The following is a 21087-nucleotide window of genomic DNA, read 5'->3' on the forward strand; positions in this document are numbered from 1 at the left end:
TATTTCTACATAGATTTTGAATGGTACATACCTTTCATGGTATATAAGTGGTGTTGCCTTAGTCCCCCCACTAATAATACTTCTGTCTATTCTTCTTCTGGACTTTATTCACGTAAGTTGTTCTTTTCAGCTACCCAATTACTGTTAGCAATCTTAAATATATGATATACATTTCCATGTGAAAAACAATTTGTCCATGTTAAGTTCCTTGAAATTAATCTTGGATATAGGCTTGGATATGTTAAATTTTCTACTGACTTTGCATTGGGTGAAAGGAAGCCCTGAAAATCTTCAAGTTCATTGAATGTCTTTTCTTCATTGAATATTAAGGATAATTTTGCTGGATATTACATTTTTGGCCAAAAGCAGAGTGCCTAGTTCTACTTTTTCCAGGACTTGCCTTCATTTATTGCAACTATTGATAAGCCTTTACAATTCCAATTGTAGCTCCAGCATATTTAAATTGTTTTTTTCTTGTTTCTTGAAAAATTTTCCTTTTGATCTGAGGTTTTCAAAAATTGGCAGTAATTTTCCTGTTTTCCACAAAGGATCTCTTTAAGGTGGTGAATAGTGGATTTTGTCTTTTTTCAACATTGCTCTCACATTCTATCACTTCAAGACAATTTTTTTGGATTTTTTTTTTTTTTTTTGCATTTTGTATCAAGATTTTTTAGGTCACAGCTTTCAGGTAGCCCAATTATTCTTATATTTTCTCTTTTTCATCTGTTCTCCATATCTGTTGTTTTTCTTATGTTTCATATTCTATTCTTTGTCTTCATTCTTTATATTGTTTTATTATTCCTTGGTTTCTTAAAGCTCTACTGACTTCCCTTTGCCCAATTCTAATTTTCAAAGAGTTATTTTCATCTATAAGATTCTGTATATCTGATAATTCTAATGGATGAAGTTTTTTTTTCAACAGCAAGGTGATTCAATTAAGTCCCAATGGTCTTGTGATGAAAAGAGTCATCTGCACCCAGAAAGAGGACTGTGGGGACTGAGTATGGATCACAACATGGTATTTTCACTTTTTGTTGTTTACATTTTGTTTTTTTCCTTTTTGATCTGATTTTTTCATGTAGCAAGACAATTGTGGAAATAAGTATAGAAGAATTGCATATATTTAACATATATTGGATTATTTGCCATCTAGAGGAGATGGTGAAAGAAAAGGAGAAAAAAAATGGCACACAAGGTTTTGCAAGGGTGAATGTTGAAAATTGTGCATAGGTTTTGAAAACAAAAAGCTTAATAAAAAAAAAAAAAAGATTTTGTGTATCTTTTCTAGTTGGAAAACATTTCCCCCCTAAACTTGTTTTTATTATATATACGTACACATATGTTTGCCTTTCATTTGATTTTTAAAGATTTTTTTGAATTCTATAAATTTTTCTTTGGTCAGGGAGCCATTTTACTTTATTCTTGAGCTACAAGCTTTTTTTTTTTTTTTTTACTTCCTTGTCCTCCTCTAAAGATGTCTTCCCTATTCCCCACAGTAATGTTCTGTTGTTGGGAAGTTCCTTGCCAATTCATTTTTTTTTTTTTTTAATGAGCAATATTAGTACAAGCACTCTGAATGGTGGAGGATAGTGCCTCTAGCTTCCCTTCAGCTCTCCCCTCTGACCTGGTACACTCAACCAAAAGCTTCCCCCCTCTTGCAAGTGCCTAGAGCCAGCAACATACCTGTCCCACTGCCTTTGCAATCACCAAATATACTTCATCCATCGAATCTGTAACAGAAGAGCTGGGCTTGGTGTTCCTAATCAGCTGAAGTTTCCTTGGTCTTCCAGGATTCAGACTCCCAACTACTATGATTCCTGCAGTCTCCAGAACACACTTACAAAGCCCCAGGGCTCCCCACTTGGTGTATCTATGGAGCTAGCCTGCAGGTGGTTGGCCTTCACACTGGTTAATTCCAGCTTGGGATCTGTCTTTGAATTTTCTTGACTTGTACCAGGAGAATCCCAGTTCTGTCCTTGGTTTTTCACCAGTTTATTTTCACTCTGAAGGGCAAGTTTGTTATGTTTGTAGGGGAAATCTGGAAAGCTTGAAATTTACTGACCTAAGAAAACAACTTCACAGAATCCTTCCCCAACAATTTACTTTTTTGTTATAAGTTTTCATTTATTTGTTGACATATAGCTCTAAAAAAGGTGGCCATAAAAAAGCTCATTGTTTCAAATGGATTTATGCTTTTAAACCTAAATCACTGTTTTACTGAATACCTAAATAAAAGCACCCAATACAAGCCTTGGTGGGCTCATTGTTTAGGTTTTGATGGCTCAGAATAAGTGTAAATAGCAATTATTTTCTGTTCTGCCCAGTAATTTAGTGCCTTCCCTTCCCTGATCGATGATTTGTGATGGATAAATAGGGCTTCTTTTGTTTCATTGCCTCAGACAAACAGACCTATTTAAGATCTAATTTAGAGAGACCAAGATCACTTACTCTATTTTAGGTGATCTTCAGTCATATTGACTTTTCTTTTGCTGATAGACTTGAATGACTCTGGAGAGGGTGAAGCTGATGATTTAATGCAGGTCTGCCTCACTTTAATCCAATTCACACACAAGGCAAGACATCACCCTCATGATGTCTTTGGTTCTTTTCTAGAACTAAGGACCAAACAACAATAACATCAGCTGGAGTGGTTTGCCCTTTACTTCTCCAGTTGATTAAGGAAAAAGAGATTAAGCCCAGCATCAAACTCTGCTGGTAAGCTTTTGACACTACATTTGGACTCCATCTTCCCAACTCCATGTCTCCACTTATAGCATTATAATAAGTTTTTCTATGATTCATTAATTCATTCATTCAACGCAAAAAGGGAATTAGATACATATTCAAATAACTATATATAAATATATAAAAAGTACACACAAGGACTGAAAATCATGATTGGGGGGGGAATCATATGCAAGACTTTCTAGATATAGAGAAATACTTTCATCAAAGACATGGAGATAATAATAGTGCTTACTTTGAACTGTTCCTCTGAGTATCAAATGGCATGTTTATGAAAATGTTTAGCACAGTTCCTGGTACATAGTAGGTGATGAGATCCTGGGTCACACTAAGTGGGATTAGCAGAGAAAGTCTGAAATATTGATACAATTACTCCCTGAAGCAAACAAGGAAGGGCACTGATGGGGATCTGCTCAACCTTACAGTCCTATCCCCGCCACCCTTCTCTCCACCCACCCCACCAATGCCACATGGTATCTTTCTCCTTCTTACAGCTAACTATTTTAGAGTGCTAAACTCCTCCACATGGATTTAGCCTGCCAGTCGATACCATATTCCCACTTCATGATATACATCCTTTCTCTTGGTTAATTATGAGTTCCCCTAGGGAATTTCTCTTTTACTATCCCTCAAGGTTATTGTGAGGATCAAATGAGATAATATTTGTATCTTTATTTAGTTTAATGCCAGACACGTAGTAGGTATTACATAAAAGTTATTATTGTTGGACTGTGTCTCTGTCTCTGTGTCTGTCTCTGTCTCTGTCTCTCTCTGTCTCTGTCTCTGTCTGTGTGTGTGGGTGTGTCTGTCTGTCTATTTTTTTAATTATTAAAAATCATTTTCCTTTTAATTTATACTTTAACATATTTAGCGTGTATCGGTCAACCTGCCATCTTGGGGGAAGGGAAGGAGGGAAGGAATTGAAATGGGGGGGTTTGGCAATTGTCAATGCAGTAGGGTTGTCCATGCATATGTCTGGGTAAGTGAATACTATAATTAATTTTAAAAAATAATTTTCCAATCTCTGTGTTCTCCCAAATCTATTTTGTATTTATTCCTGGTATCTATTGCATTTCTTCACTTTGTAATCTCTTTTCCTAAATAAATATCCCTTTTGACAAAAAGGATGGCTATTGTGACTTCATCACATGCCCAAACCCCAACATTTGGTGTCAATTGCTCTCCTCAGCATCAACATTTGGAGCCTGAACATCAATCACATCATTTGGTGATGAACCTCAAAGACATCGTTAGGTACCAAAACCAGAATAACACTCATGTCATTTGGTGTCAATTGCTACCCTGATCACATCAGTAAGTACTATATAAATAATTTTTTCTGCCCCCTGCCTCCTCCAAATCCTCATCTCTTAACAGCAGACAGCAAATCAACTGCAGTTCTCATAGGCAGATGGGTAAAACCATTATTGATTTTTTTTCTGCTCAGTCTCTCTGAGAGACAAAAGGAAAAAGTAAATACTTTATTACCATTCTTAATTGTATCTCCTAGTCCAGTAGTTTTTTTTTTTTTCCTACCTTAACTGCTATTGTCCTGCACATAAAATTAAATAAAGAGTATATACTTGATTAAAGGGAAAGGTATTTTACCGTACAAACTTTATAAAGATGAGGGCCAAGGCCTCTAAATAACTGCTAGAGTTAGGTCTACCCTATCTCTATCTACATGATATGCTACATTATGACTTGATCCCTACTCAATGACAACTTACTACTAGGCTCAGTGGCTGTTGGTACTGCTGTTTGATTCTACCTGGACCTCAGATAGGGCCTTGGGAAAAGATTCCAGATTTGTAAGAGGAAAGTTGAAGAAACAGAGACAGAAATGAAGTGACTTGTTTAGTGTCACACAACTGGTAAGTGTTTGAATTTAGGTCTTCCTGATTCCAGGTCTAGTGTTCTATCTATTCTGTACTACAAACTGTCCCCAAAGTTTTATTATTAATTATTATTATAAGTACTACTGAAATCTAAGGTACTACTGAAGTCTAAGGTCTATAGCTCCTTATTAAAATGAAAAATTTAGATAATATCAAGGGTTATTATAACCTGGGTTTTCATCAGTTTGAGGAGGAAATAACACTAATTTATAAATGAAATTAAGCATCTCTTTTAATTAATTCTAAGAAGGGGATCCATAAGTTTCATAAGACTGCTAGAGAATTCTATGGTACTAATGAATGCAAATCACTTTACAAGAATCATCTCATTTGATCTTTGTAACCTGGGAAGGTAGGTGAGTTCATATTAACCCACTTTTCCAGATCAGGAAATGGAATGACTTATCTAATGTCACACAACTAGTAAATAGCTGAGACTATATTCGGAACTCAACTTACTAATTCCAAAACTCAACTCTCAACAGAACCACTTTGCTATTTTTAAAAGTTCTTACAATCTATGACTTGTGTTTGTCATTGTTCACTTCTTTCAGTTGTGTCTAACTCTTTGTAACCATATTTGGGGTTTTCCTAGCAAAGATATTGGAGTAGTTTGCCATGTCCTTCTCTGGCTCATTTTACAGATAAACAAATTAAGGAAAACAGGACTAAGTGACTTGCTCAGGATCACACAAGTAGTGTCATTGTTCCTAACTACATGTCTAACACCGTATCCACTGTATCACTTGGCTACCGCCATGCTCCAAATTACTATTGATCAGAGAAATGCAAATTAAGACAACTCTGAGGTATTATTATACAGCTCTCAAGACTGGCTAAGATGACAGGAAAAGATAATGAATGTTGGAGGGGGTGTGGGAAAACTGGGACTAATACATTGTGGGTGGAGTTGTGAATGGACCCAACCATTCTGGTGAGCCATTTGGAACTTGTGCATACCCTTTGTTCCAGAGGTGTTACTACTAGGATTATATGCCAAAGAGATCTTAAAGAAGGGAAAGGGACCTGTATGTGCAAGAATGTTTGTGGCAGCCCTCTTTGTAGTGGCTAGAAACTGGAAACTGATGCTAAGTGAAGTGAGCAGAACCAGATCACTGTACATGGCAACAGCAAGATTTTATGATGATCAATTCTGATGGATGTAACTCTGGTCAAAAATAAGATTAGATCAGTTCCAATGATTTTGTGATGAAGAGAGCCATCTACACCCAGAGAGAGGACAGTGGAAACTGAATGTAGATGACAACACAGCATTTTTCACTCTGTTATTGTTTGTTTGCATTTTGTTTTCTTTCTCATTTTTTTCCTTTTGGATTTGATATTTTGTGTGCAGCATATTTATGGAAATATAGAGAGAGGAACATATATTGGATTGCTTGCCTACGGAGGAGGGTGCAGAAGGGAGGGAAAAAGTAGAAAACAGGCTACTGTTTTCTACTAGAAAAGTAGGAGTGAATATCAAAAATTATCCATGTGTATATTTTGAAAATAATTTTAAAAACGAAAATTATCTTTGCATATATTTTGAAAATAAGAACCTATTTAAAATAAAATAAAATGTGTGCATTCATTCTTATAAATCAATAGGGAAAAAAAGCATTATTCTTGGAGTTAAACCCAGATTTAAGTCATAGTTGTGATCCTTACTAATTATGTAACCCCGGTCAAGTCATTTAAATTTTCTCTCAGTTTCTTCGGCTGGTCAGTAGAGATTACTTAGACTTTTTGTATTCTTCTTCAAAAGGTTGTTAGAAGAAAAATTCTTAGGAAACCAAAGAGTGCTGTAGAAAAACACTTTTACATTCATTTTGCACACTGTCCATACTACAAAAATCTTGAGGATCTTTTCCATATGGACAAGTGGAGCCTGAGAAAACTATTCAGAAGGTTTTGGTGTGCTGAAATGGGTGGAGTGGTTTATTCCCATTATGGCTATGTTTAATAGTGCTCACCAAACACATTATTAATAAAAATATTAATAGTTGAACAAAAATTGTTTAATGATGTTCAAAAAAATTACCATAAACATTAGACTTCTAAAATATAAACATTCTTCCCTTTTAAGCATAAATAAGTCTTCTTATGAATATGTCTATATTGAATGAATAAATGAATCAGTCTATAACTGAAGTATATCAGAACTCAAACCTAAAAAAGGTAAGTAAAATATCCAAATAAGATTTTTAAAATAATATATATCTCAAGCAATAATTTAAACTGGAGATTTATTTACTATATATTGGATTGGCCAGTTGGGTTAACATGAGAACTAGTTCTAATATTAATGCATTTTCATACCAAGATGGACAGATGATAAATGAATAACTTGGTGGAAATTTGAGCCATGCAGATAACAAGGAAAGAATTCAGAATTGTCAATAAAATCAAAATGGGTAAGATAGAGAAGCAGTGTGCCTGTGAACACTGATAAAAAATGTGAGGACAAACGGTTAAGGCTAATTAATGTTACCAGTATGGAAAAGAAAAACGTAAAGGACTTCCATCACCAATAGTCATGAATTTAAATTATTGCAGAGATATAATTTTCACTAATTTTGGATCTTGCCAATGGTGAATAAGTATTTGAGAAGGGGATAGCTTAATTCAAGAAACAACATAGTACAGCAGAAATCAGAGGGCTTAAGTTCAATTCTAAATTTTGTTGTGACCCTAATCATTAAATCCATCACTATCAAAAGAATTCAACTAGATGGCATATCTATGTTCTGTCCATATTTTTAAATGGTTCTTTTCTAAACAATAAGCGGAGGGCATGATGAATACAGAAAAGCACAGAATTGCCTGAACTATTATAGTTAGAACCAATTAAAAATATTCAGAATGACTGCAATCATATAAATGGAAAAAAAACAATTACCACAAAATAATTAGCACTAAATGTTATAAAATGAAAAAGATCAAGTTTTGTCCTGATGATATGAAAAGATGCTTTCCCTGCCCAAGTATTTTGTAGTGGGGGGTGAGAGACCATGGAGAAAAAAAAAATTATAAGGGATAGCTTTCTAGAGCTAGAAGGGAAGGAGGGAGGGAGAGAAGAAGAGAGAGAGAGAGAGAGAGAGAGGCTAATAATCCTGTTTTTTAAAAACATGAATAAGGAGATTAGACTAGACTTGTAATTTCATTGGCACATAGAAGTTCAAGATGAGGATACTGACTCAAGCAATGTAGGTCAGCATCTTCCCCGAAATATATTTAACATTAGAGAGATTAAGTGACTTGCCCAGTATATTAGTATGTTTCAGAAGCTTGACATAAATTTAGATGTTGCTGTCTCTGAAGTCAATTTTCTATCTACTATAGCACATTTTGAGTCATTACAAGTAGCCTATTCATTTGCACCTATATCTCTACCCCGCCCTCACCCTTCCAGCACAAATGGGAATTGACACTACTGAGAGAGAAAAGCAGCCTGAAATAAAATAATACTTGCTTTCTATGGTAAAATGGAATATATTTTAGCAATAATTGAAATAATAACACTGGAGAGCTCAATACTGGAGATTATAAAGGAAAACTTTTTAAGATGATAGAATTGTTTTAGGATTTTTTTTAAAAAGGTATTATTTTGTGAAATGTTATAAAATCAACAACCTAAAAGAACTAAAATGCCAACAGACTTAAAGCAGAGAACTTTTATAGGGTTGCAAGACTGGCATAAGACATTATTTGAGCTCATCCAGGGTATTCTATTTCTTCTCCCCCACCCCACCCCCAATATAAAGAAAACAAATATTTTTATTGACCTACCCCATTTAGGCTTTGTTGAAATTCCCAAATTTACCATCATGAAGTCATTTTAAAACTATGATGTGCATTCACTATTATCATCAACTACTCATGGGTCCAAAGAAAATGATACTTTAAAAAACAAACAAACAAAAAAAAAAACCCGTCAACCATTTTTGTCATGTTCTTTATTTGTAGATTCAAATGGAATGCCATACAATTTTTGACAAATTTATCGACTCAAAACCAAATCAAACAAAATAAAAAAGTACATACACAAGGATTTCTTTTTTCAAAAACGGAGCAAAACAAAAATTTACTAAACAAAAGACCATCTTGCTTTGAATTATCAAACCAATACATAGAATACTAATAATATACACATATATACATTAGAAGTATATCGATATAAATATACTATTGATAATCTTGGAACCACAATAAATATCAAGTAAGATTTTAGGCACACGGAATAGAAAAAAATGCAAAATTATTTGCACAATCCTTAAAGAGTCTTGAGTGACTCACTCTTACATCATTTTCACACTGAAAAAAAAGCAAATTTTTACACAAAATATATAGCTACAACTCATACAGTCCCAAGTGGACCCAAGAATCTAGCTTGTATTAGTGTTGCCTTGTTTTTCTGATGCTATTGTTTTATACAGCTATCTATCACATAAGAAAATATTTTGCAAGTTTCTTCAAGCAAATTGCCTACATCCTCAACATCTAACAAAATAAGTACACCCTTATCTACATAATATACCTATAGAGCTGTGCAAAGATACACAAACTTAGTGAACAGCTTCGGAGCTTGTTTGAATACTGGGGATTTACCCTGAAGGCAAAAGGATAATTTTTTTAAGGTACATTATTCGTGAATTGTTGATATTATTAAATCCAGTTATTATTATAAACTGAGGTAACACCTGTTCTTTAAAGATAGAAATATCTTAAAATACAATTGAAAGAATTAAAAAAAAAAAAACTTTGATAACATGAATTAACTAGGTCATTAGAAAGATTTGTTAATAATCCCTTCAGTGCAAATGTAAACCAAAGAACTCAAAAAGGGTTGCTCTGGTTGACTGTATCACGTACTGTTAGGATTAAAGATTGGAGACATGGAACACCTGAGATCGCACTCTGATAAGTGAAGCCTCTGCTGCTTCTCTTAACAGAGCCAATGTTCAGTGACAAAAATTAAATATAAGGTAAGTTCGTTTTTTGTTTGTTTTGTTTTGTTCTCAGGCTACAAGTCAGATTCTGGCATTTTGGGCATGTCTGCCATTAAGTACCCTATTCCATACCGTCCATTGGGAGCTGTGTCATGAATTGGCGAGCCATTTGGCTTTCGATAAATATTATTACCCATATTTGGAGAAGGCACCTCACTTGCTATCTTTCCGTCAATGAGGCTGGCATTATCTCCTTCCAAATTAGAAGGTTCTTTAAGGATCCGTCCTTTCTTATAGCTCACAGATGTTAAATTGACAGAACTGTCCTCAATAGGTTTGAAGAAGCGAACAATGAAGACAATCGGGACAGGAAGTATTGCCACTATCATCAGAATTATACAGAGGGCCAGGCCCCAAGGTGGAAAGGGCAAAAATTTTTCAGTGGCCTAAATGAAAACAAAATAAAGGAAGATAATTTATATAATGCTTATTTTCCACTAAAACATAGCTATAAAACAATGGATATAATTTTATCCCAATGATTTGTATATTGGACTAGTGACTTATAGAAAACAGATGTACATAGAAAACTTTTAGATTTTGCTTTTTTTGAGCACACTTTTTCTTTATCACTTGAGAAAATGTGGCTGCTAGCTATAAAGTCCCATTATTCAAACAGTCCATGGAAAAGACATTATCTGAATTATTTTCCAGTTGAAGAAAAGGTTGATGGGAAAGGAAGGCTCTGAATTATCCAGATTATTTTTATTGGTCTAAATTGCTAGAATTCTCTAGATAGTTAGAAAAAGCATATATTTTATCTTGTACTTTCTGGAAAATCTATAAGTACAGATTTCACTATAGTCATAGCAATAATATACTGATTATAATTACTATATTATATACATATTATAAATCATTTATATACATATTTATATTTATTCATAGACATCTAATGTAAACTTCTAGAACACAGATGGCCCATTATGTACTTAGGCTAAAATATTCCTAAAATTTTGCTACTTAAGTTTTCTAGTGAAGTTTTCTAGAAAGACAAAATAATTCTTACATTCTATTTTATTAATATTGAAAAATAGCTATCAGTCAATATTACTGAGGAAAGAAATAGAGCAATAACCAAATAGCCAAATTAGATTTTACAGATCTGAAGGATAAGAAAATTATTTTCAAGAGCCTTACATAAAAGATGATTCCATTTTGCATAGGATATGCAGAAAACAATATTAAGAGTATTAGAACTGATAGATTTCATTCATGGATTGTTTAAAATGAAATTAATTTCTTTACCTCATCTTTTATCCATGCGTTATAGCCAGGTGGACTTAAAATAATTTGAACCATGCTGGCGATCATTAATGAAAATAGCACTAGTGGAGACACATATTTCCACATATAGTAGTAATATCTGTAAGGAGCAAAGCCCAGCATATTCTTCAGATCATCCATGAACCTAAAAACAACAAATAATTTAAAAAAAGATCCTTTCCAGTAACTGATTCCTTGGGTAAGCAATTCTAGTCGATGAATAACCTGGGATATTCTTAAAAGTAAATCCAAGACCACTTTCCTTAAGAGAAGAGTGCTGGCATTTTCTGCATTAATTTTATTGATCTTATATATGAAAGCCTTTGAAACTACCCTAAAGTCTTTGTTCTCGCTAAGACAGAGGTTGGTTTTCTCATTTAGTCAGCCACAATGGCAAGACACAGTGATGCAGAGCTAGTTTTAAAGTCAAGAAATTTTAGATTAAAATTTAACCCTGCTAAATAAGGATCCTAGATAAGTCACAACTTCACATTGTTCCAGGAATCTCTTAAAGATTCTAATGTCAGAAACCTAATGATAGTACATTGGTGGAAGGGGTTTCCTCAAAGAAGCTCTTCTCACTGATGAAATTCCAAATTTTATCCAGCGTCAATAGTTAATAGTCACTCATGCATTCACTGAGTACTTATTCTGGGTCAAATGCTATGCTAAATGCAACAAATGATTACTGAGATAAATGTGCTGATTCTGTATTAGTTTCTTTGGAGCAACAATTCAAGTGATGAAAAAGGGATAACTGCAATAAGCACCTGCAGTCAATATAAACTTCTATAACAATAAAGTATTAAAGAAAATTTAAAGGCATACTCAGAGCAAGAAAAGCAAAGCAGTTGAGGTTCCACTGAGAATAATCCTAAACATCATGTTCATTCCCAAGAAAGCACTGTATCAGATCTGAGCCATTCTAAATCAAATCATCTTGAATCATCTATTTTATTTAGGAATTTTGTTGAAGTAAGTTTTCTGTGTTTTCAGAAAAATGTCCATCATATGTCCATCCAAAAGCTAATATTTTATTCAATTAAAAGGGTCTTAAGGGTCTGAATGGTTTGTTTGTGTGAAAGGAACCATTCATTGTATAATGGTGTAAAGGTATCAAAGAGGTGCTTACACTGCAACAAATGTCATATCATGTGTCAAGTTTCCTTGTAACTTAAGACCTATAAAGAAAAGTACAAGTTAAATAAGTAGCCCAAGTAGACTCTTATTAGAAATGCAGAGTAGCTTGTGAGATATGCATAAGAAGGGTAGAAATGGGGGAGGGAGAGAAAGGCAAAGAGAAAGAAAGGCACATGGAGAGAGAAAGAGAGAGACAGAGATAAGAGAGAGGGAGAAAGAAAGAGAGAGAGAGAGAGACCAGGAGCTCATACTAAAAACCTTTCTATTTGTTAGGGTTGGACAATAACTTGAATGTTCTGCTGATATAACTTTTGAGAATCCAAGCATTAGGAGTACCTATCATTTTATTTTAAAGATTCCTGTCATTTCCACAATAGCCCAATTTTTTCCTGATGATAGAAATATAGTCCATGAGTCTTTCAAGACTTAAAAAAAAGTAATAAAATAGATTATCTTGAAACTTACTTGTCTATGCCATAAACCGCAGACACAGCAATATTTTCCAAAATGACTACAACCAATAGAGGCAAGGTAGCAGAATAATCATCAAACATTGAGACAAAATAATTTCCAGAACGTTGCACAAATATCAGACCAAGTAAAAATGCTAGAAGACAACATGCAACTGGAGAAAAAGAGCAAACAAGGAAAATAAGTTAATCCTTGAGTTTGGTGATTAAAATTATCAATGAAAATTATTAATAATGGCCCACACTGTTTTGATTAGTGAGTGTTTCCCAAGGCCCACTATATGTAGCCAGTCTCTAGACATTATTCACTTTTCACACTGGCAAAATTATTGCCTTTATCTGTATAGTATTCCAACCATCATCTAGAGCTGGTATACTCATTGTTCATGGAAAGTCAAATCCACTCTTCTATGGCTGCATTCTGTATACCTGTGGTTTTCTTAAAAATAAATCCTCTTCCCTGGAAATAGTAATTATTTTAATGTGCTGTCTCATCTTGTTAGAATACAAACACCTTAAAAATAGTTTATTTGTAAATCCTAGTGCTTATCTAAAAGCGTGTACTTAATAAAAATGTCTTTCCATTCATTTGTAGAATAATTTTTTAAAATGGCAATATCATCTTTTTCTTTTAAACTGGTGTTTACTTTGACTTTTGTTTAAATAAGCCAATGGACTTATTTTATACTTCTAGTTGACTGTAAAATCTGTAACCAATCATCTCCTGTCTGTTATAATAGAATTTATTTTTTTTACGTGATATCTTCCAACCAGTCAGAATGAGGGACTGACTACTGGGCACCAATGCTCTGTATATACCTAAACTGATAATTTTAAAAAGACCAAATTTACATTTTGATCTCACCTAGTTGGTTTAAATCTTAAAGGAAAATTCACTGTATGCCTTGAGAGTTCATACATTGCTTAACATTGACTATCCTGCACCTTTATGACTACTTTAAAATATTTTAATGCCATTACATTAAAAAATACCATTTCATTATTCTTGCATTTCTTATAGAACAAGTTTATGATTTCTTGTAAAATTGTACATAGAGATTTTCTCTATGGGGATCACCTCTGTTGAAACAAATGATAATTCCTTTATGTCTCAGCAGATTATGGCTTCCCTGAGCTATTATAGGCAGAAATATACCATCTTCTTATGGACTCTCTGAAGTGAACTGAACTGACCTGGCTACCACAGACATTCATTCATCACCAGATAAACACTCAAAGCCTTTTAAGATTGGGATGGCATGCCAGAGCTAACCTAGCCTCACAGACCTAAGTAAAGTGTTTGGTCATCAAGCACATGAACAATAAAACTTTTTTTTTTTTTTTTTTTTTTTTTTTTTTAAGAAGAAATGACTACTCTTTGATCCAGCAGTGTTATTAAGGAGGAAAACCCACATGTGCAAAAAACTTTTGTAGCAGCTCTTTTTGTGGTGGTAAGGAAGTAGAAATTGAGTGGATGTTCTTCAATTGGGGAATGGCTAAGTAAGTTATGGCACATAAATGTAATGGAATATTGTTGTTCTTTAAGAAATGATAAGCAGATTCAGAAAAGCCTAGATAGATTTACATGAACTGAATTTGAGTGAAATGAGCAAAACCAGTAAAACATTAATAGTAATATCAAGATTACATGATAATCAACTATAACAGACTTAGCTCTTTTCATAATAAAATGATTCAAAACATCTACATCTAGAGAGAAAACTATGGAGACTGAATTTAAATTGAGTATTACTGCTTTTTTGTTTGCTTGCTTTTCTTTTTTTATGATTTTTCATTTTTGTTCTAGTTTTTCTTTTACAATATGACTAATATATGGCAGAAACTACGCACGGACCCACATTTAACACCACATACTAAGATAAGATCAAAATGGGTCAAAGATTTAGGCATAAAGAATGAAATCATAAATAAATTGGAGGAACATGGGATGGTTTACCTCTCGGACTTGTGGAGGAGGAAGGAGTTTGTGTCCAAGGGAGAAGTAGAGACCATTATTGATCACAAAATAGAAAATTTTGATTATACCAAATTAAAAAGTTTCTGCACAAACAAAACTAATGCAAACAAGATTAGAAGGGAATAACAAATTGGGAAAACATTTTTATAGTTAAAGGTTCTGATAAAGGTCTCATCTCCAAAATATACAGAGAATTGACTTTAATTTAGAAGAAATCAAGCCATTCTCCAATTGATAAATGGTCAAAGGATATGAACAGACAATTTTCAGATGATGAAATTAATACTATTTCCACTCATATGAAAGTGTTCCAAATCACTATTGATCAGAAAAAATGCAAATTAAGACAACTCTGAGATATCATTACACACCTGTCAGATTGGCTAAAATGACAAGAACAAATAACGATGAATGTTGGAGGGGCTGTGGGAAAACTGGGACACTGATGCATTGTTGGTGGAGTTGTGAAAGAATCCAACCATTCTGGAGAGCAATCTGGAATTATGCCCAAAAAGTTATCAAACTGTGCATACCCTTTGACCCAGCAATGCTACTACTGGGCTTATATCCCAAGGAAATACTAAAGAAGGGAAAGGGACCTGTATGTGCCAAAATGTTTGTGGCAGCCCTTTTCATTGTGACTAGAAACTGGAAAATGAATGGATATCCATCAATTGGAGAATGTTTGGGTAAATTATGGTATATGAATGTTATGGAATATTATTGTTCTGTAAGAAATGACCAACAGGAGGAAGACAGAGAAGCTTGGAGAGACTTACATCAACTGATGCTGAGTGAAACGAGCAGAACTAGGGGATCATTATACACTTCAACAATGAGTATTGAAGGATGAGGATGTAATCTGATGGAAGTGGATATCTTCAACATAGAAAAGAGCTAATCCAATTTCAATTGATCAAAGATGGACAGAATTAGCTACATCCAGAAAAGGAACACTGGGAAATGAGTGTAAGCTGTGAGCATTTTGTTTTGTTTTGTTTTGTTTTGTTTCTCTTCCCAAATTATTTTTACCTTCCGAATACAATCCTTCCTTTGCAACAACAACAACAAAATTCGATTCTGCACATATATATTGTACCTAGGATATACTATAAGATATTTAATATGAATGGGAATGTCTGCCATCTAGGGGAGGGGGTGGAGGGAAGGAGGGGAAAAACTCGGAACAGAAGGGAGTACAAGGGGTAATGTTGTAAAAAAAAAATTAACTATGCATATGTACTGTTCAAAGAAAATGTTATAATTATAAAAATTAATTAAAAAACCAATATGACTAATATGAATATATGTTTTAAATGACTGTAAATGTGTATATATATATATATGTGTGTGTGTGTGCGTGTGTGTGTGTGTGTGTGTGTGTGTGTGTTACTATATCTATTGCTTGCCACCTTGGGGAGGGAGGAGGGAAGGTAAAAATTTGGAATTCAAAATCTTAGAAAAAATGAATATTTAAAACTATCATTATATGTCATTGGGGGAACAAAATACTACTAAGAGAAATAATAAAATAAATTAAAAAGAGGAATTGACAATTAAAAAGTTGAGGCAGTTGAAACCATCTTCATAATTCAATGAATCATTAAAATACATGAGACTCACCAGCAAGTATTTCCTTCCTAAGTTTGAAGGCATCAACAACTGGTGTAATGATGCCTTCAATGGTCCCAAACATGCTTCCAAGTCCTAGGTTTATGAGCATGAGAAAGAACATCACCGACCAGAAGGGAGAGGCAGGGAAATGGGTCATTGCTTCAGTGAAAGCAATAAAGGCTAACCCTGTCCCCTGTACAGCCTGTTAAGAGAGACAACCAAGAAAATATCAAATTAATGGAGAATAAAAAAAGCAATAGGACATCCAACTTTGCATGACAAGATTTTACTTCTAAATAATGGAATAGAGGAACAGAAATAAATTTACTTAATTTTCCCTATCATTTTCTTAGATTCAGATCCTGCTATTCTTTCCAACTAAAAATTACATTATTTTGATGAATTAATCTTTCCTATAAAAAGTATGGTGCAAGAGACCCTTTTTTATTCCTGTGATAATAATTTAGAAATAGGAATCAAAATTCACTGTTGCAGTTAAACCTGTACTTTGACATATTGTTTGATTGCTCTACAATGAAAAGTGTATGTCTATATCTATTTCTACAAATGAAAATTACAAAATATTTTTCTCTTGAACTTTCTCGTGACTTAACTAATCAGCAAATATTCATAACAATTTTTCAAATAAAAAACAACTGAATGCAAATTAAATGAAATTCAAATAAACAAAAATTTTCTAGAAGAGTGACAATATACCCTTTCCTACTTCCAAAAAGAAGAAAGTGGTCTACCTCTGCTAACTTTTCCTCATCTTCAATGAATGGAGCTTATGAATTTGTTTTCTTAATACTTTGGCTATGAAGAGTGTGGGCATCACTTTGTTTATGATAATAACAATAATTTAAAGGATCTGTCAAACAAAACTTTCTGTCTTTTATGACTAACTCCTAAGTTATATAATAATAATAAAGCTCTTTTGACCAAAGAACACTTCAGCTGATTACTTCAGAGGCCTAAGGACTTAAAACTCTAATCATTCTCAATAGAGTTTTCTAAAGAAAAATCTAGCCATAAAAATGTAAAACTTGGAAGGGAAAAAAATCCTTCCTATCCAAATTCTTTGGCTTTAACATTACTTTCCAGTTATTTCAGAATCCACAAAATCAACTGCTTAATATCTAGAATGCCAAAAGAGTTTATCATATCACCGTGGTTTACCACTTGGTAACATTGCATTTGATTTAAGAAAGAACAGAAACCCAATCCTTGATATTCAGCAATCTCTCTTGCTTTAATAATGATAGTAATATAAGAATAAAATTGTCAGTACTCCTGTTGAGGATTTCTACAATATTTTTCTCTTCTTAAAAGACATAAGTAACAGCAATTATAAAGTGTATAAAAACAACACTACAATGACACCAAGGACTAAGTGACCATAAAGACCAATCTCAACCCCTTACAAGTTATTTTCATTATTTCAGTAGACAGATCACAGACTACAGGTGTGGATGGTTATACACAATGGCAAATAAAGCCTTTTCTTAATTATCCTTTCATTGTTATAATGGAGAAAGAACATTTGTGTAGGGAGAAAGGGGGAAGTTACTGTACCATTTAGAAATTACCATAGAACACAGTGTGTATGTATATAAGCTATGCATGCATGTGGGTATATACATTTATGCATACAGTGTATATATGCATATATACAAAGTACACGTGTATTACAGATATATATGTACAGATGAATATATAAAACATACTTTGTATGTATATATCTAATTAACATATAGATTATATATATACATATTATGTATGGATATATATGTGTTAATGCACTGTGTGTGTCTATACACACATACATACAACATTAACCAATTAAGTTATTTCCTTGAAAAAAAAAGTTGCATATCATATATATGCTTGCTTATTATCTAAATCTGCCAAAGAATCTAATAAAAGAAAATATATATTAATTTTATAATTCATACCACCTAGAGAAATTATTTGATAATTCTAATTATTCATCTTTTGGTTCTATCAAAAAATCATATGTGAAATGGCTAACATTAGAAATGTGATCAAAGTAGAAAAATACATTTAAAATAAGAGACATGGAAGTGATGGCAAAAATGTTAACAAAATATTCAGATTAAACAAGCTTTCACATAAAAAGCATAAAATCTATAAGCTCATTAGTTTAATATATATTTGTTTTCTTCATCAATCAGAGAAGTATTTTTCAAATTATTTATAGTTTGATATATTAACTTTACTTGCTTCATATAGCATATTTTCATAAAGTACTTTCAAATAATAAATAGCCAATAGCATCTCATTTTGGATTATAAATATGTGTATGTGTTTAAAGACACATATACATATACAATCATTGACTACAGTTTTCCTATTATGAAGATCATTCAAGACAAAAACAGACTGAACTGAGTAACTTCACTGATGATTTTATCTAAGAATGAATTCTCAGATTCTAATGGAGAAAAATCCCCATTTTTCTTGCCTTTAAATGATCTTAATTTTCCCTTTGCTATCCCAAGACAAATGACTTGACAGCTATAAAGTATCAATTCTACTTAACCTCTTTCTGAACTGAAAGAAATTAAGTTCCTGGTGGGTTATTCACTTCTGACTCCTCAGACTTAATCATATCTTCCTCATTTTGTATTTTTGAGTTGTATATACACAAAGATTGATTGAAAAAGCTAACTGGTTTCTCATGTTACTTCTTCCTAGAATAAAAACTAATACATATCATATAATCCACTTACATCATTAAGCATAAAAGAAAAAAAAAATCATATAATAATTTACCTTTGAAATTTGGTATGACCAAGTTGTTCTTTTTTGCACAAATTTAAAAAAAAAAAGGACTATGAATCTGTGTGATCTCATTTTGTGTTTGTCTTTTTATGTTCTAACATCTTTTTTCCTTTTGTTATAGATCTGCAACTTATAGTCTTAAAATTGCCTGGCACTCTAAGAAATTAAATGATTTATCTAGGGTCCCAGTAAACTAGTGTGAATGAGTAAAAAAGGCTTGAACTCTTGTCTTGATAGTACTAAGGCTGACTCTGTAGCCACTATACCAAGTTGCCTTTCCTACACTCTACAACTAGATTACTAGAATAAATACAAAAATTGTAGCTAGGTATCAAGGTAATATTTTAGCATCTGTTCTAGTTTAGGCAGAGTAAAGAGAAATAGTCTGTTGAGATGGAATATCAGTTCCCCACTGTGACCCCATGACGTCAAATAAACAGAAGGCTACCATATTGTTAGATGGACTCCCTATGGCAAACTTACAGGAATAAATGGTCACAAAGAGATGATAACTGATTACATGAGTGAGATCACACACTGATTCATTGGAGATCACAGAGCACCAAGCTTGAAGTCATGAAGACATAGATCTAAATCTTCTATGATATTAAAAACCCACTCTAGGTGCCTCATGCAAACACTTGAGAATTATCTACCATTACATAGATATGGTGCTATCTGTAATAGAGAAGGGAGCTCCTATATTGGAAAGCCCTAAGCTGATAAACTCTTTCACATATGGCTAAAACAATTTCAATATTAAATACCAAAACTTTATGATTAACAAATTTGCCAGAACACCTTAATTACTAATGTTTATGCAATAAACAATATATATATACATATATATGTGTGTGTATATACACATATATATATATACACACACACATATATATGTGTGTGTATAAATATATACATAAATATTATACATATTTAAATATGATGTAACTACAGAGTGGCTATTGTGTTTATTCATTTATTTGCACTCAAGTGTTACTCCTTTTTTTTTTCAAAGAATAAAGTAAAATAAAATAAAAGGCCACTCACTTTATTAAGCTCATCTTCAATGTGACAGGGGCTAAGATGAAGCTTAGGGAATTCCTTTTCTTTCACCTTTTTAATGACATCATAAACTAAAGGATAATCTTGAGGAGTTATATCTGACAAGTTGATATGAACAGGAAATAGAGATTGGCTAATATTGTCTGTTTTCAGAAGATTAGCAATTATCTCAGTATTTCTGTAAAAGAATAAAATATTATTATCCTGGGAACAAATGCATCCCTGAACAAATTATATTGTCAAAGTATGAAAGAGAATGAATATTCATACTGGATAATGCATTTCTCATTTATGACGTTTGCTTTGAAGCCCAGAACAGCAAACACTACCAATGTAGCCAGGATAGAAGTGAAAAAATTGATGAAGGACACCAGGACAGCATCAAATTGGCAGTTGTTGTCTCTCTTGTTGTAGCTTGAGAAGGCAATGACTCCACCAAATCCCAGCCCTAAGGCAAAAAACACCTGAATAGCAGCTTCTCTCCAGACCTTGGGCTCCAACATTATTCCAAGCTATTTAAAATGAGATAGTAAAAGTCAGCTAACAAAATATAATTGGGGAATAGATCTATAATTAACAATTATTAAAATATATTATGACTATGGGAATCAGAGAGAATATTGACACATATATATATAAAAAAGCTTATCTTCCACTTTTTAGAGGGGGAGAAAAAAACATTGCATGTCAATACTGATCCAAATTTTTACTCCTACTTCCTCATGTAGAGAGTCATTTCAAGTCCCCTCTATTAAAAACTTTCAAAGAGACACAACACTCAAAATATTCTGAAAAATCTTTTCAGCCTTAGAAGATAATTTAATTTCTAAATAAAAATAAATCAAGTCCTCCCAAAGTTCTATGGTTTAAAAATTGATTTGGTTCAGTAACTGGTATGTGATTAAAAAAACTAACTTAATTCAAAAGCCTTATGGCAAAGTACACTTCTTGCAGGGGTAGACTAGAAGTGAGGAATAATCCATGTAATAAGAGTAAGATAACTGTTTTATCTTGATCAGATTTCTTTTTATTTTTTGAAAGGAGATCTCTACTGGAATTAACATAGTAGTAAATCAGTGGGAAGGGACAGTGATGTCAAA

At 33.0% G+C, this 21087-nt stretch overlaps 1 protein-coding gene across 4 annotated transcripts in view; it reads right to left on the reverse strand.

Annotated features, from left to right (window-relative positions):
* SLC6A15 (solute carrier family 6 member 15) overlaps positions 1 to 21087 on the reverse strand; it is a 137801-nt gene that overhangs the window by 21743 nt on the left and 94971 nt on the right. For 2 of the 4 annotated variants that reach the window (XM_074270887.1, XM_074270888.1), the window contains exons 7-12: positions 20258 to 20499; positions 19973 to 20165; positions 16130 to 16322; positions 12524 to 12683; positions 10901 to 11063; positions 9786 to 10038 (exon numbers count right to left, since the gene is read on the reverse strand). In XM_074270887.1, the coding sequence (XP_074126988.1) occupies positions 9786 to 10038; positions 10901 to 11063; positions 12524 to 12683; positions 16130 to 16322; positions 19973 to 20165; positions 20258 to 20499 (1204 nt within the window). Of the gene's footprint in view, positions 1 to 8584; positions 10039 to 10900; positions 11064 to 12523; positions 12684 to 16129; positions 16323 to 19972; positions 20166 to 20257; positions 20500 to 21087 lie in introns of those variants that run through there. The other 2 variants (XM_074270884.1, XM_074270885.1) reach the window with 1 other exon arrangement.

The sequence above is a fragment of the Sminthopsis crassicaudata genome, chromosome 5 (assembly GCF_048593235.1).
Source record: "Sminthopsis crassicaudata isolate SCR6 chromosome 5, ASM4859323v1, whole genome shotgun sequence".
Lineage (NCBI taxonomy): Eukaryota > Metazoa > Chordata > Mammalia > Dasyuromorphia > Dasyuridae > Sminthopsis > Sminthopsis crassicaudata.